This window comes from Pempheris klunzingeri, chromosome 21, assembly GCF_042242105.1.
Source record: "Pempheris klunzingeri isolate RE-2024b chromosome 21, fPemKlu1.hap1, whole genome shotgun sequence".
Taxonomy (NCBI): domain Eukaryota; kingdom Metazoa; phylum Chordata; class Actinopteri; order Acropomatiformes; family Pempheridae; genus Pempheris; species Pempheris klunzingeri.
The window spans coordinates 15,812,293-15,836,257 of record NC_092032.1 but is presented as its reverse complement, the minus strand read 5'-3'; the positions used below and the strand labels follow the sequence as shown (position 1 = coordinate 15,836,257).

General features: G+C 44.2%; 2 protein-coding genes across 2 annotated transcripts in view; one reads left to right on the top strand and one right to left on the bottom strand.

Annotated features, from left to right (window-relative positions):
- Positions 1 to 515: 515 nt before the first annotated feature.
- Positions 516 to 10,412, top strand: prpf4bb (pre-mRNA processing factor 4Bb). Its single transcript, XM_070852948.1, has 16 exons — positions 516 to 607; positions 1,918 to 1,996; positions 2,672 to 3,816; positions 4,172 to 4,339; positions 4,578 to 4,736; positions 5,225 to 5,306; positions 5,448 to 5,649; positions 6,857 to 6,930; positions 7,124 to 7,214; positions 7,668 to 7,815; positions 7,983 to 8,120; positions 8,205 to 8,358; positions 8,451 to 8,565; positions 8,650 to 8,801; positions 8,932 to 9,018; positions 9,214 to 10,412. The coding sequence occupies exons 1-16, from the start codon at positions 549 to 551 to the stop codon at positions 9,415 to 9,417; spliced, it is 3,057 nt and encodes a 1,018-aa protein (XP_070709049.1). The 5' UTR covers positions 516 to 548; the 3' UTR covers positions 9,418 to 10,412.
- Positions 10,413 to 13,343: 2,931 nt separating this feature from the next.
- gli3 (GLI family zinc finger 3) overlaps positions 13,344 to 23,965 on the bottom strand; it is an 87,795-nt gene continuing 77,173 nt past the window's right edge. Inside the window, exons 11-15 of the mRNA XM_070852789.1 lie at positions 18,557 to 18,706; positions 18,275 to 18,439; positions 17,887 to 18,177; positions 16,299 to 16,692; positions 13,344 to 15,756 (exon numbers count right to left, since the gene is read on the bottom strand). Of these exons, the coding sequence (XP_070708890.1) occupies positions 13,373 to 15,756; positions 16,299 to 16,692; positions 17,887 to 18,177; positions 18,275 to 18,439; positions 18,557 to 18,706 (3,384 nt within the window). The 3' untranslated portion in view covers positions 13,344 to 13,372. The remainder of the gene's footprint in view (positions 15,757 to 16,298; positions 16,693 to 17,886; positions 18,178 to 18,274; positions 18,440 to 18,556; positions 18,707 to 23,965) is intronic.

Here is a 23,965-nt window from a genome sequence, read left to right as displayed (position 1 = left end):
CTTCCAGGGCCATCCTGTGGTATAAGGAAACTAAGCAACCTCCTGAGGCCATGGCCTTTGTTTCTCTCTCTATTTGTAGCCTGTTTGGTTGTGTCTCAAATGCTGCACTGAGGCTCCTGGTGCTCAGTACTGTTCACTGCACAGCACTGAATGTTTGTAGAGAAGCTGTGAAAAATCAACATCTGAACATTGTTTAATTCTAATGCTCAAAACCTTTATAAAAGAAAATAAAGATAAAAAAATGACTGCAAAAATAATTTTTTCCCATAATGCGCCAGATCACTCCATAAGTCCAGTATAGATCATTTTGGAAAGTTTATAAACATACCCCAAAACTTATTAGGCAAGATATTGGAATGTATATAGAACAACGTGGTACATTTTACCTCAGACAAACACACACCCTGGTGGACAAAAGACACGTTTCAATGCACAAATACTAAGTGCAGTGCGCCGCCAGAACAGCAGGGGGCACATGAGTGTTCTGACGTCGTTGCACTTCTGTGGTCCTAATAACCGAAAAAGAAAAGGCCCCTCAGCTGAGGAAAATGGCCGACGTTGAGATGGACATCGCGTCCAGAAGAATGAATAATGGCAACGAACACGTGTAAGTCCTTAAATTAAAGATACGACGTTCGTGGTAATAGGGTGCAAGCGCCTTCCTCACCCGAAATGAAACGGGAACTGGTCTGTGAGTTTGAACCGCGGAGGCTAACTCAGTAGCGGGTTCACGTTGTTGCCGGGGCTAGCTAAATTACTTGTCAACGGCTTGCTAACGTTCTTAGCCAAGAAGCTAATGTTCTTTAGCTCGCTTAGCATTAACTTTCGCTAAACACATTGCATATGGAAGTATATCTTAGCTGCAGTATTGCGTGTTTTCGACCATAAAATGTACGTGTCAGATTACATACAGTCTAATATTTGCATTTTGGTCGCACACAACGATTCCGTAACGTTAGTTAGCATGGTTAGAGGCTATCTTCGAATGTAGCATGCTAGCTCTAAGTTTGCTACGAGCGGTTAACATCGGTAATTCATCTCTGCGGTCGTGCAGGTTAAGTTTACTAGGTGATAAATAAGTGCCGTCGCCTCGTTAAGAAGCTGGTTTCTTTCGCTAAAAGTTGCGGCCATTATTCTTAGCGGTACTGCTTACCGTTAGTATTTCTAGCTATATTCAGCACATTACGTAACCATGGTTTAATCTAATGTTAACCACTGAGCTAACTTGTGCTTGTAGCGACCCAAGTGCTGCTCTCCGAGTGATGGCCTCAACTTTATTCTAAACAAGCGAAATGGTTATATTTCAAACAGTTTTTTCCCCCCTACAACATGTCTGCATAATCTCCGCTAGTTAATGCTGAAATAGGGCAGTCATTTCCGTGGTGTTCCAATGTTAGCTGTAAATACAATGTGCAGATAAGCCAAATGTTAAAAATGCTGCTATTTTGTATGTTATTTAGAGTGGTTCTATTACTGAACACTGTAAGGATTTTCACCACAGCACAGAAAGTTGGTGTTTTTCTTTAATGCTACTAAAAGGCACCGGTGCCCTGGTTGCCAGTGGTTACTACTGTTGGAGGAGAGACAACAATAGAAAGTGTCTGTACGAGCTCTCATGCCCTTACTGTTTTTTAGGGATACAAGAAGGGATTATTATCATTAGCAGCTAACGCATTGATTACTTTTTTCAAATAATTCATTCTCCATCTTGTATATAAGCTCCATAATTTTGGGTGTAAAGTGTATTTGTTGTGGATGTTTCATGTCATGGCTAATGAGTGAGCCTTTTAATAACATCCAGATTCATTTTGGCCAAGTAATTTTGCCAGTCAACACATTATGATCTGATGGGCTGGTATTTTTGCACTACTGTGTAATGTTGTGTGCTCAGTCTTAAGATTGTTCTCTTTCAAACAGGAAGCAGGAGCTGGAAAGCCATGAAAGAAGTGGAAATGAGGACAGCGGAGACATGTCCGAGGAAGAAGAAGAGGAGGAGGTAGGGCTAAATATATTCAGTGGTATAATGCCATGATTCTCAACTGAACTTCATACCATAACTTCAGTTTAAATTAATTTTAAAATAGGCAGTCTGCATTTTGTTGGTCTCAAAGTGTAGTGGCAGTGATGCTCCCTGTTTTCACATTGATCTGGACACATTTAACAACAAATAGTGTCAATCATCTTACAGTTTTGCTGGCTTTGGAGAAAGCTGTATTCAGCAGCAGCTTAACAATACGTCTGATTGTATTTATAGGGTCCTGTCTGACTTTGTACTTTTGTTTTTCCTTGAATGAAGTTTAATTTTCCTATGGCATTATGGAGATAGATTTTGGAACAGTGTTACTGTTTTATATTCTCTAATTATATTCTTGCTAAAACTTCATCACAAATACTTATACTAAAAACTATCATGCAAGAAGAGCAAATGTACATAATTGAAATAATACCTATATTCATGGTGCTTTGCTCATATTTTACTTTTTCATACAATTAACCCTAATGGAAACTTCGTAACACTATAGTCCCCATCTACAATTCTGTTCTTACAATCTGGAAGAGTGAAACCACATACAAAGATAATAGTTATGTTCACTACATATCTAAAAATGTAAATGTTGAGATGGTTTAATATCTGAATGAATTCTCAAGCGGGTTTATTCTCTCTTCCTAGGAGGAGGCAGTGACTAATGGCGAGAAGACGGAAGAGGGGTCCAAACATCACAGCAGCGGCAGCAAACACAAGAGGAAAAAACACAAGCATCGCAGTAAGCACAAAAAGCACAAGCATGCGTCTGATGAGGACAAGGACCGCAAGCGCAAGCATCGTCACAAACATAGGAAACACAAACGCAAAGAGGGCTCCTCTCCCTCTGGTGCTGTCCTCTTTGGCTCCGTCAGCCACAGAAAAGTTGAATCCTCTCCCTCCTCTGGAAATCCGAGTCTGGATGACAGGGCCTTGCTGGAGGATTTGGAGAAACAGAGGGCCATGATCAAAGCTGAGCTGGACAGCCAGTTGATGGAGGGCAAGGTTCAGTCAGGCATGGGCTTGATCCTTCAGGGTTATAACTCGGGATCGGAAGAGGATGGAGATGCTAGGGTCAGAAATGGAGAACAGCGACAAAGGGGCAGCTCAGGTAAACCCATATCTCCCAGAGGGGGAAAAAGTGGGAAATCTAGACGGGACTCAACAGAGGGCAGTAAGTCCAGCTCCAAGCGTCGTAGTCGGAGTAAGTCTGCGGACAAGTTGGGGCAGGCCAAGGAATCTAAGCAGGACAAGGTGACCAAAACCACCAAGGACACAGGTGTTAAAGACAGAGGTCGCGGCAGGAGCAGGTCAAAAGAAAGAAAGCGCTCGCACAGCACTGACAGGTCCAAGGAGAGAAGCAGGAAGTCCAACTCCCCCTCCAGCTGGAGAGGAGAACAGAAAAGCAGTCGCACTGAGAAACGTCCCTCTCCACAGCGGGATGACAGACCAAACCAAGAGAGAGCGAGCCGACGATCCAGATCACCTGGACGAGAGCGGACAAGCCGCCCAGATGCTGACAGAGACAAACGGCCAGCCAAGTCCCCATCCAAGGACGCCTCATCGGGGAAAGAGAACCGCTCTCCTCATAGACGAGGGGCTCACAGCCCCATGAGGAAACGTAGTGCTTCCCCCCGCATCAGAGATCCCCACAACTCCTCGGCTGGTGCCTCAGACCGGACATCTAAACGGAGCCACTCACCATCCAGAACAAGATCCCCGCCCAGGAGAGCCCGCAGCCGCTCAGGAGATGTCAGGAGGAGGGATGCTGACAGGCAGGACTCACCAATGAGGTAGGTGAACACAGTTGTTTTGACTTGTATAACTTCTCACTGTAAAAAAAAAGTTGACTGTGACTTGCCACACAAAGAAATAGTAGTCTGCCTGATTCTAAAAGATGTGCAGACACCAAACATAACTGTTACAGTTACAAACAGTTCATTGTTATTAAAAATAGGCTTTGTGAAACAGCAAAAGTTATCAGAGTGACTAATGACATCAATAAAGTGTTCTAATGTAAAGAAAATAAGGGGATATATGGAGTAGGTAAGCTGTCATTGATGGATTCTTTTGCACAGTTTTGTTTGCTCAGGACTGTTGAGAATGTCCAGTTCAGCTTGTCTATCCACTCCCCTGATGTCTCTGCAGGAAGCGCATCCGGCCAGATGTAGGGCCAGGTAGAGATAGATCACGAGACAACAGTCCCAGATCAGCCTCTCGTCGCAGGATGAGCCGCTCACCTCTAAGACGGAGATCCCCATCACCACGACGACGCTCCCGCTCTTCCCCTCGGAGACGGTCTCCACTGGGACACAGGTGATGGTCACAGCAGAAGATATTTCTCTGAGTTACGCTAATGTTTTTTTAATGTAGTCAAAGACATACAGTCTACATTTGGTGAGGTATTTGTTTTAGGGGTTTTGGACATTTATCTTGAATTAAATTCTGTGCTAGCATTTCTCTTTGGGACCTGACTTGTATTTGGTGTCCCCCAGCAGTAACACAGTCCAATGAGGTAATGAACTGTTCATCTCTGACCATTTATACTTTGCAGGTCTGGGGAGAGAGACCGGTATGGAAGGCTCAGACAGTACCGACGTTCATCCTCTCGCGATCGGGAGAGGAGAAGACGACGCAGCAGGGATGAGGACAAGTTCAAGGGCAGCCTCTCAGAGGGCATGAAAGTCGACCAGGAGTCCTCAGAGGAAGAAGTGTGAGTAAAAGAGGATATTAGCCCTTTTGTTTTCCTATAGGTCATACATAATACATCTATTACACATATAAAGGCAGCTTTTTAAATATAGTCTTTTCCATGTGAACGTATATCAAGGCAACATGTGATACTTAACTAACATTCTTAGCAAGTAGTGCAAAGGCAATTGAGGACTTGAAGAAAATGGAAAGAGGCATTTTGTGATCCGGTTTCTTCTGTGATTCTGCTTTATTAAATGTGCAGTGATTGCTGATGATTATTTGCAATCGGTTGAAAGTTTATTTAGAAACAGTGGGCTATGGCTGCCACGTATTGGATGAAGCTTGTTTAAAGCACCTGCTTTTTATTTCAAATTGCATTGGGGCCCAAAAGGAAAGATTAAGATGTCTTATAAATAGACTGCAATTGGGCATGGGTAAGATCAACTGTAGCTGATCATAACAGGAAATTGTGCTCCATATTTCATAAAGCCTTGTTTGTTTTTGCAGGTTAGAGGACTTTGATGGAGAGGAGATAGATGAAGAGGCTCTCATTGAACAGCGCCGCCAGCAACGCTTGGCTATCGTCCAGGTCTGTTTACACCTATGCTCATCCAGCCCTGCTGTTTTATTTGTTGCCGTATCAGTCTTGAAACAAATAGCACAACTATTGTCCATGGCTTGCTGTGTTGGTAATGTATTCTTATGATCACACAATTTTGCCATTTTACAGAAATACAAGGTCGTGAATGACGACACCAACATGGTGTCAGAGCCCAGCAGCCCTCAGAGCAGCACACGCAGCCGTTCACCCTCACCCGATGACATCTTGGAGCGAGTAGCCGCAGATGTCAAGGAGTATGAACGCGAGAACCTCAACACCTTTGAGGCCAGCATCAAAGCCAAGCACAACCTCATCGCCCAGGAGAAAGACGGTAATGTCCTGGTCAAAATGATCATATGTGTTGGCATACAAGGCCAACTGAATGAACCACGCTTTCAGGTGTGTGCTGTGTAGTTAAGTGCAAGTGTCAACATGCAATCAATGTCTGTAAAAATAAGTCAAATGTTTGTGAAGGCTTGCAACTGGACACAAAATTTAAGTATCTGCCTCCGATATATGCACATGGACTGTTCAGCTTTGTGTGTAAGTTGGCACACACACACACACAGGTCAATCATTGTCCTAAACACTTTTCAGAAGTGGTTTTTCCTCACGGGGCAGTTATTCTTCCTCTCACTGTTACCAGTGAATGCTTTCCCTCCATATCTGCTGGCCAGAAATGTGTTCACACTAGTTGCCAAGAAGACATCAATCATGTATGGCTTGAAATCACAGTTAAAATAGGAAGAGTGATGGGTCTAGAACAAAAGTAGCTCCATATATGTTACCTGTGGCAGAGTGGGGTTAGCTTGAACTAGGCAACCACAGAATATTGTGGTCTATCCTCCCTGCAGCCTCGCCCATGACTTAAGCCTTTGAAATGTAGCTGTAGAAAAGATTTTTCTTCTCCCCTTCATCATTGAAGAGCTCAGTCTTCTGTGATCATGGAGGAAATAAGAACCAGGACAGCTAAAAGCACTACCAGAGATAGCAGTCACTTTTGAAGTGTCTCCTCTCAGTTTTCTGTCTTTGGTATTGTCAGGGAGCAAATTGGGAATATTTAGGTGTTCTTACAATGCAGTTTCAGTTCCAGTTCAGTCACAGTTAAGCAGATATGGAGGAGGTTCAAGTTTGCACTGCCTCTAAATTAATTGAACTATAGATTATATTATATATTTGCACTTCCCTGCAGTTTCGAACTATTTTACATTTTTCATGGTCTATTTCACAATAGTATGTTATTTCATAGACTGGCCAAAGAATACCAGTCTATACAAAATTAAACTGGCATTTGGTGGCTTGATTTGTTTGAGAAATGCAGAGTTGTGTGATGCAGGGATTTTAATTTTGTTTCTTTCTGTCATGTGTTCATTCAGTTGCTGGCTTGTAATCCAAAGCCTGGTTGTCTCTGCCACCTGCAGCATATTTTGATCTCTGCAGAGTATGTGAATCAAACACGTTTCAGATATTCTGTTTTACAACATGGTTGATGACTAGAAACTCATCCTGTGCTGTTTTGTTCTTTTTGTTTGTTTCAGGAGCCAACCCAAAGAAGCCTTCAGCCCCTGACATGTTTACAGAGTCGGATGACATGTTTGCTGCTGACTTTGATGTAAGTATTTTCAGTTAAGATTTAGGAAAGATATAAAAGTCAAAATCCGAGCCTTACTCTTATAATTTCCCTCTGCATTTCTGTGTCTGCGTAATTTGCTCAGGCTTAGTCTGAAGTTTCAGCTAAAAATAAGATAAGAGGAAACGCATGAAGACTCTGAGCAGCTGTCCTCATTCTTGTGTTGTTTCTGCAGAGTGCCAGGATGAGAGCAGCAGGTGTCGGGAAGGACTTCAAGGAAAACCCCAACCTCAGGGACAACTGGACTGATGCTGAGGGTTACTACCGTAAGTAATGCCTCAGTACTAATCCTTAGATTTTCTCAGACCTGTGACGTGGGCTGTGTCAGTATCAATGGAAATGTGGAAGAGAAATGTGCTTGCCCCACATAACAAGTTAAAAAGGTTAAGTAGATGAATTCAAATAAAGTACAGTGCATATTCACATTACATGCCCTTCATTACTTGGCTGATTTGAAATGGCTTCATGGATCGGGATGGAGTAATTGGTGTGATTCTCTGCAGCAGCATCACTGAGTGATCAAAAGAGAAGTACCTTAAAAAGTTGAAGTCAAGCCCTGCGTTCATCAGTGCTCACCCAGTGTTAGGGCAGTGAACCATAACGACATAAGAAGCTTCTGCTGTCAAGGCTTGTCTCTTAATCACACACATCTACGTCTGTTTGCTTTTCTAAGCACCATTCTTGCCATTAAGAAGTCTGTGGATTGTGTGGTTATTCAGGAGTGAACATCGGGGAGACGCTGGACAAGCGCTATGACGTGTATGGCTACACTGGCCAGGGTGTATTCAGCAACGTGATCAGAGCCAGGGACACTGCCAGGGCCGGCCAGGAGGTGGCAGTCAAGATCATCCGAAACAATGAGCTCATGTGAGTCCAACCTTTTTATATGAACTAACAGCACTTCTACATGAAAGTCAAAAATGTAGAACCAGACAAGTTTAAATGCAATAGTCTTAACAACAGCAATCCAATGCTGTTTGATTGAATTTGCATTGTTGAACAACTTGATGATTTTTTTTTTTTTTGGTCTACAGGCAGAAGACCGGGTTGAAAGAGTTAGAGTTCCTCAAGAAGCTGAATGACGCCGATCCTGATGACAAGTTCCACTGCCTTCGCCTCTTCAGGCACTTCTACCACAAGCAGCATCTCTGTTTGGTGTTTGAGCCTCTCAGGTACTGAAAACAGAGACATCTTATCATCATAGCATTCATGTGACGGCCTCTCGTCCTAATCGGCTGTTGCATTCTCATCTGCAGTATGAATTTGCGAGAGGTGTTGAAGAAATACGGTAAAGATGTTGGACTCCACATCAAGGCTGTGCGCTCCTACAGTCAGCAGCTCTTCTTGGCCCTCAAGCTGCTCAAACGATGCAACATCCTCCATGCTGACATCAAACCGGACAATATCCTGGTACGGTGCTAATACTCAATCTTTAAATCAAGCGAATGCAGGTTATAGAAAGATAGTCTGGCATGTACTAACTTATGTTTTCTCCCTAAAAGGTGAATGAGTCAAAGACCATTTTGAAGTTGTGTGACTTTGGCTCTGCGTCCCATGTTGCCGACAACGACATCACACCATATTTAGTCAGCAGATTCTACAGAGCTCCAGAAATCAGTAAGTTGGATTATTTATAGAAAGCACTAATCTTGACAGTTGCACTCAAAAGGGGACTTCACTCACAATTTCCTTCTGTCTCAGTTATAGGAAAGCCGTACGACTATGGGATTGACATGTGGTCTGTTGGCTGCACTTTATACGAGCTTTACACTGGCAAAATCCTGTTTCCTGGATCCTCCAACAATCACATGATCAAACTAGCTATGGACCTCAAGGGCAAGATGCCCAACAAGGTAAAATTGCATCAGTCTCAGATCCTCCAGTTATTGTTTTCATCTCCTATATGAAGTGAGCTGTGTTGCTGTTCCATGCAGTGTTTCAAGAGGTTATGGCTGATGCAATGTCGTGGTTTTCTTTCTTCAGATGATCCGTAAAGGCTTGTTCAAAGACCAGCACTTCGATCAGAATTTGAACTTCTTGTACATTGAAGTAGACAAAGTGACAGAAAGGGTAAGATGTTCCTACTTACCTCCACGGTACATTTTCACCTGATGAATATTAACATGTCCCACAATTGGTGATAACAAGTATAACATGTACTTTCATATTCTTATATTTGATACATTCTGTAAATGCTCAGTAGTTTTTTCATTTTTTCCTCAACTTTGCATCTTCTGCCATTGCTCTGTTTCTCTGCCCCATCAGGAGAAGGTGACGGTGATGAGCACCATCAACCCCACCAAAGACCTGCTGGCAGACATGATAGGAGGCCAGCGACTGCCTGAGGACCAGAGGAAGAAGGTGATGCAGCTGAAGGACCTGCTGGACGGCACCCTGATGCTCGACCCAGCCAAACGCATCAGCATCAACCAGGCACTGCAGCACCCCTTTATCCAGGAGAAGATCTGACAGCCCGAGCACCACACTGTCCCAGAGCAGACGGAGAACCAACCACTAAATCAGCTCTGACGGGAACTCTGCAGCCAACCCACAGACTTCGATTCAGAATGTCATGGATTTTTGTTCTTCCTCAACTTTATTTTGTTTATGGATACATAATTGTGTTTTATTGTAAATAGATCATTGAAATGGTAGCCATTCAGGAAGACGTTGATTTTGCGACATTGTAAACTTCCCTTCATACCCAGCAATGCAGTTATGGACTTTTTTTTATTTAACTGACATTGGAGTGACAGATGTTTTAAAGAAAAATATAATTCCTGTAAATACTGTATGTCTATTGCATTAACAATCTCAAGCAGCAGACAGTTGAGTTTTGTTGTAGTTGCAGATGTCTAAATACATCATTTCTTTTTTTAACCACAATTCTCATTGTGGGGCGATGCATGCTTTTGAATGTGCACCCTATGTGCTCTAGATTTCTGTGGTGCAGGCCTGTGTAAATGCTCTATGTGCATCAGTGTCCCACATGTGACCGCAACCCCCCCCCAACCCTAACTAAATCTTCAGGTCTTTAGGTCTGAACTGAAGGAATAGATGCATATTATGTACTCCTTGAACACGTTTTTTTTAAATTTTATTTTCAAAGCAGGTAGTCATTGTTTTCTGTTGCTGGACATTTCCATGTTTTTACCCTCCTCCTCCAGCACTCTGGCTAGGTCCTGGCTCTTAAGGCTCTCACATTCAAGTGCCTCCTGTATGAGCCTAGTGTGTTAAAACACCGAACAATGCTGGCCTATTAAAGCCGCACCTGAGACCCTCCTCTCCCATTGTTGTATATAGTCCACAGTTACTGTCATTTCATGTGTGATTTTTTTTTTTTTTTCCATTAAGTGGTAAAAAACAATCTTGTGATTTCAATAAAGAATAGTTGTGGAAACGCTGCTGAAAGAGCACCTTCAGTATAATACAACTTTTTAGTAATAAAATGTTTCCTATTGTATACCAAACCCCCTTTCTTTATTCCATCCCCATCATTTAGGCATGACCAATGACATGATGTCCTGTACAGTCTCTTAAGCAATAGTTTGATTCATATAAATGTCATAGAGATTTCTCAATTTAATATTAGCTCTCCAAAAAGGGCTTTTTTTAATCCTTTATACCCCGTAAAGTGCAGACTGACGATGCCAAGAGAGTGGAAGGGGACTTCGCTGCCGCCTCAGAGCATCAAAAGTAAAAACGGTCTATCTTGTATCCAGTTGGAACAATTTACAGCTCTCACGCTCCCTCTCTGCAGTGGAAAAATTCTAACTGTGCCCTTCATTTCTGTCACATGATTGCACTTGTGTTGAGCTTCTAAGAAGCATAATGGGAGACTCGCTTAGAATAGATTCCCATTTTTCTCCATCTGGAAAGTTAGGGAATGATGCAAGAGCTCTCTGCTTGCCGGAAGCCCACTAAAAGGACTTCTGATATGAGCTGATGGGCTGGCAGCCTTAAAGGCTCTTAAAATATATGTGGGCTATAGTGGAATAACCACTGGTAAAGATGTGAGTGTGAATGAGCAGGGACACTAACACCTACTGGCTTTAATCTCAACGTACAGAGATGAAGGCATGGCTGCTTTTTATGTGAGAATGTAACCAAACAAGTAATTTATAACCATAGTATCAAATTCATGAGGATGAAATTCACACACTTGCATATCTGGCACCTTACAATGTAACTGTAATGTCTTGTGACGATCAGAAGAGGGCATCAGAAGCACTACGTATTGTCCATGAATGAAGTTACCGATGGTGACTAATCTGGTGGCTAATCTGGGAACTGTGTTTATTTTAGTTTCAGTAAGAGGAGTAATTCTCCAAGCAAAAATCTAAAATTAGGCAACGTATTTATTTACCGTCTTGGCAAGTTTTCCTATTATGTGGTTTGATGAGATAATGAGTTTGATTTATTGTCACGTCAGGAGTGTTTGCACAATTGCTGAAGTATTTATTTATTCTGTTTATCATCTATCTTGGTTGTTGTCTCCATAGAAATAAAACCAAAATTCAAGCCAATACATTTCATATATTATCAATACCTGTGTATAAAGAAGAAAAGAGACTTAAAATATAATTTCCATTTTTATTAAAACCATACAAACATTTGTAGTCAGTTATAAAAGAGCAAAGTGGCTCTTCTGGCGGAGGGGCAGTGCTGGGCCCTTGAAGCTCCGCTCCGAGCCAGATCTGTCTGGCCTCTACCCAGGGCCTGGGAATCCCTGCTTTCAAAGTCAATTCTTTATTGGCCCAAGGATACTCCCAATTTCCTCTGCTAAACCTACAGAAAGAGTATTGTATTTACACATTATATATAAAAGAGCACAATAAATGTGAAAACTTAAAAAAAAAAAAAAAAAAAATCAAAGAAAAGTAGAATGCATTTCGCAAATCTTAACTTTTCTGATATTCAGACTTTTCTTATATAAATGTTCTGTCATTTTATCTTTTTTCAGGTCTCACAAGACACTTTAAATGTTTATCTTTAATTTTTTTCATAATTCACAATGGAAGATTGGCAGTGATCTTTCTCTTTACCGACAGGCAGATACTTATAAGGCACATACCTCAATGTAATTTCCTTCCTTCAAAAGGAAATGATTTCTACTTTTTTGAAAAAAAAAAAAAAGAAAAGAAAAAAAAAAAAACACCATCAATGCACAGCTACAAAAATGACAAAAGTACCAAAGAACAATTAAACAATTTGTACCTCATTGCTTTGACGCTGAATAAAAGGTAAACTACTCAATATTCTGTGTTCAGTCACATAAGACTGCAAGGCAATACTAACACTGTTGACAAAGTCACTGCAATACTTGATGGCAGTACACATTCTGAATTTAAGAGCTTTGGAGAAAACAATACAGATGATTTCCGATGAAACAAAACACACCACTTGTACAGCATTTGTCATCATGAGAGGGAAGTTCATGTGCTGTGGACCACTGTCGGTCGTTAAGACAGATTAAAAACATGAAGTATTCATATCTATTCATGTAAGCATACGTAAAGCACCAAATGGGACCTTTGATCATCAAGGAGAAAACGTCCATTTTCATGTCAACTCCAAACAACCGTGCAATCCAACGTCAATAATCAGATTATCACAAACAGAATATAAAAACACTGTTATATACACTTGTGAGTACCTTAGCGGACTAACTAAATCGAGCCATTTAGATATCAAGTAGAGGACTATCTACGGTGCCTTGAAGACTTGGATGTGTCCATTTTTTGGAATCAATACCATACCGCAGTTACTTTTGACAAAAACACCACTTGGTAAAACTTGGTAGAAGCACATTTACAGATTCACAAAATTAACATACGAACAAAATGACAACAAATGTAAATACACCACTTATTAAAACCTATGATATATAAAGTTATCATCGGGGCCTGTTAAATCAATGACCCATGTCTGACCTGATGTAACAAGAATGGATTCAGCGGTGTTGTACCAGTGGGATCAGAACGGTAGTTACTTGGCATGTGGGCTAGTCTATGTACTTATATAGACAGTGTTCATGTTTAACCTCGAATACATGCATTTTTACCATCAGTGTGTACAGCAAAAACAGTGACAATACACAGAATACTGTTTTAAAGAAGTGAGCCTTTGCTCACCATCACATAGTAATACAAAGAGAAGAGCTTCCAAAAATAGCCTACATTCCAGAAAAGGAATATAACTATTTATCTATACATAATTTTGACAGATCCCATTTCTGTGTGGGATGATATTTTTACAAAATAAATGGGTTTGGCAACTGCCTGTTCCACAACACTTTAAGTACATAATAAAGTTCTCATAATAACCACTTTGGTCTTAATCTTCACATACACCAGAGTTTTTCTCTTCCTTTTTTTCCATTTTTCCTAAGGGAGGAGAAAGCTGAGAGAGAGAGAGGGAGCAGCTACTGCATGATAGCCAGGAACTTGCTCTCCTCAGCAAGTGTGGTGAGGAGAGAGCTCATGTCTCCGATTGCCATGTTGTTTAGGCCAGGGGCCACACTGTGGAAGTTCGCCGATGTTCGAGGGGTGGTCAGCCGTGATGAGGTCCTGGACAGACCCTGGAAGATGGAGGGACTCAACACCCCTGAGACCAGGCTACCTTGGTCAAAGCCATCCTCCAGCATGGCACCAAAGTCCAGGCTGACCCCCTCATCTAATACAACAGGCACATTACCATCCACTGTGCTGGTCACCTGGTCTGCACCAGGGGAGAGAAGAGCAACCGAGTTCCCGCTGTCACTGCCACCACCATGTCCCACAGACTCTGCCATGGAGTCCAGTAAGCACTGGTCCTCCAGGACAGGGAACGAGGAGGCCTCGCGATCCGCTGGCTCGTAAGAGAGGCAGTCACCAAAGCCCTGCTCTAAGTACCCATGGTCTGGGGCCTCCAGTTTCAGCCCAGATACCTGATGTGCAAGGGAACAGTGGTCTCCACTTCTCTGCAGTTGTTGCTGCTGGTTGAGACTAGCCTGGATTTCACTGGAGCTCTCGGAATTGAGGTACTGCTGGGTCCTGACCGAGTTCCTGTAACTGTTGATTGGTGGGCGAGGGGCATGGATCTGCAGATTGTGATGAAGAGCAGTTCCCTGGGAGACACTGGGTAGGTTTTCCATAGAGGCCCTGCTAAGGACGAGGTTGTTCCCAGCCTGGTAAGAGGTGCTATTGTTGTGGTTCTGCTGGAAGTGGCTCTGTTTTTGAGGTCCATTGGCCTGCTGTTTGAAGCCCTGCGGTGGCAGAGGCCCATTAGTGATCTGTGAGAAGTTCGGTCTTCCGAAGGGGTTTGTAGAGTTGTGACCAGTACCTCTCATCTCCATGCAGGAGTTAGGTGATGTCTCTAGCTTCACCCCAGGATTGACACAGCAAGCACTCTGAGCCTGATTAGCCTGCGCACAACTGTTCTGAAAATCAAGCGACACTTGCTGCTGAACCACCATGTTTCCAAACCTCCCAAAAGGTGCAGATACGGATCCATGTTCTGTGCCTGACCACCTTCCACATTGTGTCTGGTGGTTTTGTTCCCTCTGAGGAGACCTGTCTGCACTTCCGGAGCTCACTTCATTCCACTGGATGGGAAGCTTACTAGGGCTCTTCCGCTCTGCTAACTGCTGCTGGACACTGTGGAAACCAGGGTAGGCCATATTCCCAGAAGTCTGGATCTGTTCTATCTCCTCCATCGATGGATGGGAGGTGTCCCTTTGGATAGAAGCCATTTGGTCCACAATGTGCATGTTAGAGCCACCATCCACCTGAACCTGGGAGTGGAGATACTGCACCAGGTCATCTGGTAGTATATCCTCATCCCCAAGCAACAGGCCAGCCTCCCCGTCGTCCTCCATTGCCAGGGCTTCTAAGGCTGCGTGTTCTGCAATGCTAGGAGTGTATGGTGAGTGCTGCAGGCCTCTCTGCAGGTTGCCCTCTGAGCGCGTGTAGTTCTGTAGGCTAAAGTTGCGAGTTTCAGGTGTAGAATGATGAGACAGAGGTGGAAGAGGGTGGAGGTTGTTAAGGCTGTTGAAGCGTTGCACTGGGGGCAGACTGCAAATATCAGAAGCCTGCGTCCGTACCGGGTCACTGGCCCTCCGGTTCCCATTGAGTGGTCCCTCGCCAGGATAGAGGACCCTCCTCCTGTAACCTGCGTGTCCTATATACCCATTGGTGTACCCGTTGGTGCCATCACTGCAGCGATGAGGCCTGACTAGAGGCGGCAAAGAGTGGTTGCTACCACTCTCTTCCATCATGGCCATGCAAGTCTTCAAGCTCATGCGCTCCATGTTGGGCAGAGGTGTGGGAGGTGGGCCGCCAGTTGCCGCTGCATACTTGGCTTTCAAGTGGTAGTGCTGTGCTGGGGTTAAATTAAGCATCCCCCGTGACCCCCCTCCTCCTCCCATACCTACTCCTCCTACACCTCCACAGCCCCCACCTGAGAATATCCCTCCACCCCCACCTCCTGTCCCACCTCCATACTGGCTTGCCTCGCTGGACCGGCGGGAGGCATCAGTGGAGATGGGGTCATATGAGTCGGTGGAGCTAAGGTTATGGAGGCGGCGGTGGTGGGCAGCCGCCATCGTACCCTCACTTTGGGAAGCCTGGCTGGAGCGTCGACTGGAGAAGCAGGGGGAGATGCCTGAGGAGCGTCGGCTGCTGCTCAGGTAGGCTGAACTGGTGGCGCTACCACTGCTGTCACGCCGGTCTCGGAGCAAATTAAGCACTGTTAGCTCTGTGCTGCCCAGCTCAGCATGAACAGGTGGCTGAGGAGCAGACACCCCCCACTGCCTGCCCAGACAGGATCCTGGGGAGAAACAGACAGAGAAAAAGGTATGAAGAAAGTTTGGACACTGATACAAAAAACAAAGGCGTTGTATGGTGAAAGTGAGATTACAGGAAGATGAGAGAGAAAGAGCAAAAGAAGTTAAGTGGAAGTGTGGAGAGATCTCTCAAACGGATGTTGCCATAGACAACAAGCAACACTTGGCTATGAAAACTTCTTACATGCTTATTTCTCTGCTTGATATGGTTTTGATGCGATTTTCCAGCGCTGTTGCTGAAGCATTCAGAAAAAATGGGCAAGATGGAATTCAGGATAATTTATTTCTCAAAGCATGATTTGTACACGTGTTTGTAGTGATGTGTAAATTCTGTATCCAGGTGCTTTTCAACTGTAAAATGCCCACATGAGCTCAATTTCAAAATATGATACTACATGCAGTAGTACATTTGTAGACTTTGGGAAAAACATTTGAAGAGCACTAAAGATTCCAAGTTGGACCTCAAATTCAAGGACTTTTTAAACACAACAAAACTTTAAAAAAGTGTGAAAGTTCAAAACCTTACCCTTCCCCAAGATGTTGGGTAGTGTGGAACCTTTTGGGGGCGGTGTAGGGGACAGGGGCCCCAGCCTGGGCAGCGCTCCATTCACCTGCTTCAGCCTCTCCATCTTGATGTGCTCCATCCAGCGCAGGGGGCGGCCAACATTTCGCCTCGCCTGCAGGGTCAGCATGGCCGTGGTTGCCGTGGAAACAGTAGAGTCCATGATGGGGGCTGGCTCACCCTCACACTCCTCATCCGCCTCCTCTTCGTTTTCCTCTTTCTCCCCGTCCTCCTCCAGCCCCTCCCCTGGCGAGCGTCCGGCGCTCACAGCAAGCTGGACTCCACTGCTGGGATAGGTGCTGACGGGGGACTGGTCACTGCTGCATGTAGACTGACCGCCAGGGCTTGGCTGAGACGTCTGACAGACACAAGAGGCGGGGAGGAAAGAAAAGAAAGGAAAGAAAGAAGAAAAGCAAATGATTATCAAGTTCATTTCAGGTAAAACAAGGGAAGGTATGAACAATTATCACATACACACACAATGAATGTAATGTAATCTGTTGACGGATGAATTCCCTATAACATTCCACAATGACAATTACTTATTAAAGATGACCATTATGAAAGATTTATGAAATTTTATTAATGTGTTTATACAATCATATTGCATACTCATTGCAGTTTGAGCTAGTTTTCCAAACCAGAGAACCAACTTCTGCATTTATTTTTTTTCTAGGAAAAATAGGTGGTTAGGAAGACAATTACTGGGGCAGGAGTAATGCCTCCTCCTGTGACCCATTTGGGACACACATAAAAAAAAAAGAGATTTTAAAAGAGAAATCATGTTTTGGGTTGCTTTCAGAGGACAGGAAAATAGGATAAAGGCCTCTTGTGAGAACAGCAAGTGCCTAATTAGGTTGTTTAATGAATTTTAGGACCTGTGCTGCTCTGAGAAATAGTGAAATTGCTTTCTTTGGCATCAAGTGTCAACAGTGTTTAGAGGGTATTCACCCTGTTTACTGTGTGAATGAATTTGGCTGCACAATGGAGCCCTGGGCAGTGTCAGGGATTCTTTCAGTGCCCTCACAGTTCTACCCAAAGGCTGAAAAAAATCCTTTAGCAAATATCACTGCCACTCTTCAAAGGGTTGCACAATAAAATGACAATAATACTTGTTTATGAACGTGAGGGATGAGGAAAACCTACAATGGAAATTTGGTGTGTTTTAGATGAAAGTCAAGTCAAGCAGTAGTGATGGGATGAAAAAAGTCCATTCAAAAACAGGCCATGAAATGATGAGCGAGAAAGGAAAAAGTGAGAATATTTTACAAATGCAATACGAAGAGGTACCTATCTCACCTGATTACCCACTGTCCTTAGAAAGGGAGGGAGAGAAATGCCGAAGCATTGGATAGAAGAAAACGTTCACTCGTTAGAAGACTTCGGTGTTAAATGCGCATGCCCCCAATTCAATGTTAAATCACACAGAAACCTACACACTAGTTATTTCAACTACTATGTTACAGTAAAGGAATTAGTAGTAGAAGTGTTAGAAAAGAATCAAAATAAAAGGTTTGTCAGCAAAAATATTAAATATTAAATAAAGTCTCACCATGGGCTTCTCTGTCTTGATGGACTTGACCTGCAGACATTCATCCTGTTTTGAGGTAGCATGGTTGTACTCCCTTTGGTCCGTATACCCGCCCAGGGGCAGTTGCCCTGGCGACCGGCCCTGGCTGTTGCCCCCAGGCTCCCGGGGTTGGGGCGGGGGGCGCGGGTAATCTCCACGCTGTTTCTTGGTGACATGCGCCTCCGGCCCGTGCACTGTCTTCACATGCTTGCGTAAGGAGCTGGGGTCCGTGTAGCGTTTGGTGCAGCCTGGGATTTTACACACATACGGTTTCTAAAAATGAAAGGAGAAGGATGGGCTGTGAGAAACATGTTGCTTGTAAACAAAGTCATGTCAAAGGATCATGACCGTCTGAAATATTCGTCAGTACCTCATTTGAGTGTGTGCGATTCTGATGTTTCGCCCGATCTGAGGCATTAGAAAAGGCCTTGTTGCAGCCTTCGTGTTCACACACATACGGTTTCTCTCCGGTGTGAGAACGTAAGTGAGTCTTAAGGTTTTCCAGGCGGGAGTAGGCCTTGGCACATCCCTCAAACTGCAGGAGGAGAGAGCGGAGGGAAAGGACATCACTCACACAGCCTGAATCTACCTTTAAAATAGTGTGTCGTCTACAAATGAATGAAGTCATCTGAGCAAACAGCAGTGTCCTTACTGTGCACTTGTGGGGTTTTTCCCCTGTATGCCTGCGCATGTGGACCACCAGCATGTATTGTGCCTTGAAGGGCTTCTGCTCTCGAGAGCATTCCTCCCACCGACAGACAAACTCTTTCTTCTCCCCATGGATGTGGTCATTGTTGATGTGCTGGGAAAGAAGATGACAGAACTTTAACCACAGCAATGAAGCGCATTATTATAAGATCGTGCTGTGTCTGTAAATGAGAATGAAGTACAGACTAAGAGCATTTTTATTTTGGCTTGAATTGATTTGTAATTCCGCTTGAGGACATTTTTCGCTCTGCAGCATGAGAGGAAAGTATATAACCTTCTCTCTCCTGTTTTCCATTTCTTTTCATTTGGTACTTTCACAATTTAATTTCTTCCATCTCATTTCTCTTAACTCTTTCCTTCACTTCTTTCCGGCCTTTCTCTTTCCTCACTCTGCTGAAGTCTACACAAGCACAGGGAAAAAAAGGCAGACTTGTGAGTCTCAGTGTCCGATCTGAACAGGATTTTCAAATAAAACCCTGTCACTTCGCATCACATCGGGCCCTTGCCCCTCTATGACAAGTGCTGACAGTTGTGCTGCCGTGGCATCTTACAATCTGAGGCTTAGGAGGAAGGGGGGGAGGTGGGAGGGAAGTGAGGAGATAGGGCAAGAAATCAAAAGTTCAGTCGAGGCATCTGAAATGCGAGGGCTTTACAACTCCGGCCAAGCATTATATCTGTGAGCACCACCTTACTCTTGCTCCATCACCACCTCCTTTTTATCCGACTTTCTTCTTCTTCTTCTTTCACTAAGTGTTTCTTCTGAAACTGGGTAAGTGGTGGATGTTACAGAGGAATGAAGGAGGTGAGGAGGAGAAAGAAAGCCATGCAGACATAGACCCTCTGGGGACAAAGTCAACATCTGGCTCTCTTTTAGAGACAACACTGTGGTGGCCTCTGAAGTACCTTTTCCGGGAGCAATTTAAACCCAGGGAGACAGACACAATATCCTGACCAAAAGAAACTGGTATTATTACATTCCTTAGCAGCAGAGAAGAGTCTTTTTACCTTGGGGGTGAATGAGGAGGAACGGATGGAGGGGAGATAAATAGAGAATTGACTTTGAATGCTCTTAAACGTCTGGGGAAAACATGCTTTCTTTCAGCACTTACTCGCAATATTGTTGAGCTCTGAAACATGCAGGACAAAAGCAAATAAAGTCTGCAGGGTCAGTTCCCCTCCTGGCCTGACAATGCTCTGACAATGGCATCTTTTGTACCTTCCCGGTGCCCTGCCCACTGGCCAGATCATGACCCCACATACAACCATCACCATGACATTCAGCAGAACCCGCCCTGTTTTCAGCCTTTCTTCAACACATTTTGACCCCGAGTCAAAACCACCGCATTCAGTTCCAAATACTACTAAAGGAGGAGTATCGACAAATGAGTCAGCGCAGTAACAGCAGGGTGTGACAGCAAAAGCAAAGAGTAAAATTGACACTAATGTATCCGCAAAGGGCCTCCATTATTCTCACTTGACATTTTTTTAATTTCAAAGTGACAAAACAAGACTAATTCCATGGAAAATGATTGGGGACTGGATGACCACAGACGTTAGTGAAGTTTCCCCAAGATTGATCTCCTCCCCACCTCGGTCAGAGCCTCAGAAAGCCTGAGTCGTCTTCTCTTTTTCTTCCTCTCTGTGAGGGAATCCCTGTGGCAAGCAATCGGTCTGTTGTGAGCGGCATTCAATATCCCCTGGCTGAGAGCGATGGGAGAGCGCCATGGTGTTGGATCACGCGGGTGGCTGGCATGACACGAGTGCATGCACGCACTTAAACACACAGATGGATACACACTCACACCCTGTTAGTACAAATGAAGGAGGTCGTTGACGGGTGTGATTCATGAGCCTCTGAGCTGACAGAGAGGGGGACAGACAGCACGGGGAGAGGGGCCGCCGAGAAACCTAATGGCATGATCTAATGGCAATTCTTATTGAATCAATAATCTCCATGCTGAGCAGACAGGCCCCGTTGGCCAGCTAAATCGACAAACAGGTGCTGATAGCAGCGGCACGGCAGGTTATTCATCTTCCCCCTGCCAGCTTATCGGCCAACAACTGTAAAAACGCCACCAAGATGGATTTAGGAGGGAGTCGCACGACAGGGAGCACCAGGGACACGGACACAGGGGACACTGAAGCCGCCTGTGACGTATGAGGGGTGCACAGACACACACACACACACACACACACACACAGGTGCAGGTACTGTTTTCTTGGTCCAGACCCCTGCTGCTTGGGTGCATGGCAAAAGCATCCATGAGCAAACAATTTTACACTAAGTTTTTATGTTTTCTAAAAATAAAAGCCTCTGATTTAAAATGATTTTCCGACCCTCAATTTGGGTACTCAAACCCACGCATCTGTACACACATTACTGTAATACACAGAATCCTATCATTTTTTTGCCATTTCAAAGCATTTGCCCACTTTACTATCCATCTCCATGTCTCCTTATCAAACTCTCTCTGGGACATAGCCCTCATGCATTAGAATGCAAGCGTGCATGAAAAGAGGGCCTGTTTACAAGGCAATTTCACTAAGCTGTGGGACCCGCAACACCGTTTAGCTTTATCAAACACCGCCTAATAAATCATATGCTCTTTTGTGATGTCAGTTGCTGAAGTGCTTTGTGTAAAGAGAGGGAAAAAAGAGCATGAAAAAGCCAAAGAAGGGAGGGAAGGAGGAGGGTGAAAGTAAAAAAGGGAAAAATTGAGTGAGAGAGGGAAGGAGGGAGGATGAGAGTGAGTGAACAGGGGGCAGGGAGCTAGAATTGGCATGTGTAATTCAGCACAGTCTTTTCATCTTAGAGTAAGATACTCTTGACAGATAAGGGGCCTAATCCCTCTCCTGATCAAAAAAAATCTGCATTTTACCAATTAAAAGCCTGCGCCAGCAGCCTCAGAGGGGGGCTGCCTTCAGACTGCGCCCGCGTTTATCTCCCTTTAACACCGGGGAGGCGCACAGCAGCCGCCTCAACAAGGCTGCACACACAGAGAGCCAGCTCCCCATCTAAGAACAAGGACATCACAGCGCCACCTATGTAGATGACCTAGAACAGAATGGTAGACTGTGGAGGGTGGGAGAGGCCTGATGAGCTGTGAGAACACACACATACAGACCACCAACTCCATCTGAATCCCCCCCCAGTATGTAGTCTAAAAGATCCTCAAAAATCTGTCTATTATCAGGTCCACAATAATGGGACAGAACCTAAATTCTAAAGTTTGGAAGCCAGCAATGGTTCAGCAGTTGGAGGCTTTATGCATGCAAGATCACAAATTTTGCATTTCAACATGATGACAACAACTAAAAAAGTGCTTTGCCACAAGACATTATGACTTACATACATTTTTTCATCATACAAGGGCAGGGAAAATGCATAGCTCCCTCACAGAGTTCTCCATGGTGAAGTATCAGTTTAAATCAATGAAAAAATAATAAAAGACTGTTGAGCAAGGCCATATTAGGAAATTATGGGAGTGTGGGGTTGGCATCTCCGGCGACAAAACCGAGTGAAAAAAGCCCACTTCAAGAGAGACATTAAAGAAGCCACCAGGCCTTATCTTTAAAAGTACTCCCTCCGAGGGGAAAGAGGGGAGGGAGAGAGAAAATGAAAGAGAAAATGAGAGAGGGAGAGGTTTATGCCCAAAAATGGGGAAGCAAAAGAACGTGGAGCTGAGCAGAGAGGGAGATGGAGAGGTATAGAGTCGTAATGTAATAAATGAAATAAATACAGCAAACTAAAATTGACACCCGCCTCGCTTTTGCTGACTGGGTAGGCCAGATAAGTGAGCTAAATTGCATAGATCTGATGTTTATCTTATCGGCTGCACCGAGAGCGCTTAAACACAGATGATAAAGGAACGCCGTGGCATGTCATGGTGAGAACATGCTGGAGAGTGTAAAAATATGCATGAAGAGCGCGGCAGGAGTGCTTTTGAATAAGGTGGAAAGCGATGAGGGTGGTGGGAAGGCTTAATTCTAAAATTAGGCCAACCACAAAGGAAATAGGGATATTTGAATCGGTGGAGCTGCTACTTTTCATACTTCAAAAAAAACATTTATTTCATGACGTAGACTTCCAACACAGCTGTCACATTTTCATGCACGATTAAAAGCCGTCAGTGAATTTGAAGCCGTGTACAAACTTTGTGCAAAAGCTGCTGGTTAAATCTGTTACAACCAAGGAGAAAGTGGTATTTTTCCTCATCATGTTTTTTTTTTTCCCAGAGCCATTTCAGAAGACAAGTACAGGGGGAAGGGACAATCCATTGTTTGGTTATATGGAAATCCCCCCACCCCCAAACCCCTCCCAGTATGTGAGGAGAGCCACTGTGGTCCAAATACTGTACTTATCCTATTACTGAGGGGGGTGGGGGTGCGGAGAGATAAGAGCATTTTCTCGTCCGCTCTGCTGAATTAGAGGGCAGGGATTCTGTAGGCGAAGACTTTTATTGGCATCTCTCTGCATATCTGCATGTGCATTTAAAATGAGAAATAAAATGCACTATCAGAAAGTAAAGTGCCAGAAAAAGAAAATAAATAAACAATTCCATGATGGAAAAATGGAAAACTAATAAGACTTTGCTGGTGTCTGTCTACACGGCAATCTGATAATAAGTGCAGCTTGGCGAGGTTAGGCTGGATAGTGTATGTGGAGGAATGAGAGGACATTGTTTTGTTCAGATGGCCACCTGGTGTGACTACAGAAGGAGGAGGATGGGTTGCTCACATCCTCCCCTCCTCTCCCACCACCTTAACTCATCCCGCCCCCTGAAACAGGGGCAAGAAGTTGTCAAGATTCTCAACCTTTGAGCCGAGCCCTTCAAACACGGGAGGCAGCCCATTCCGCGCTGAGGATATCAATTATAGATAGGGGTTACCACCGCGGCTGAGGATTGCAATGTCAAGACGGCAAATAGACAGCTGTGGAGAGCTGAGGATCTTTCTATCAGATGTGTGGTGATGTGTGTTTCATGTGCACATGTGTGTTTGTGTGTGTGTGTGCATGAGTACACTCCAGCGTCCCTTGTTCACAGCATCATATTGGTGTATTTTCACCACTTCTCCAACTCCAGTCCGCTCTCTCAGTCGGCTGACGGGTGAGAGGTTCACAGGCCGCGAGAGAGCAGCAGAGCTAATAGCTTCAGTGTAAGTAGCGAGTAGTGAGAGTGACACGGCCATAATGTCATTAATATTTAGTTTAACAGTGAACCCTCTGGCGTAATACGATGAGAGCCGTCCATCTCCCGGGCTGTGTGAGAGTTCTGATAACACACAGGAGGGGGCCCGGTCCAGAGTTGTGCACAAAGCTCACATCCTGACTTTGGGAGGCTTAACCCGCCAA

Coding starts and splice junctions, on each gene's coding strand:
- prpf4bb (XM_070852948.1), top strand. CDS start 549: ATGGCCGACGTTGAGATGGACATCGCGTCCAGAAGAATGAATAATGGC. Junction 5,650..6,856: donor CATCGCCCAGGAGAAAGACG/GTAATGTCCTGG, acceptor TGTTTGTTTCAG/GAGCCAACCCAAAGAAGCCT. Junction 6,931..7,123: donor TGTTTGCTGCTGACTTTGAT/GTAAGTATTTTC, acceptor TTGTTTCTGCAG/AGTGCCAGGATGAGAGCAGC.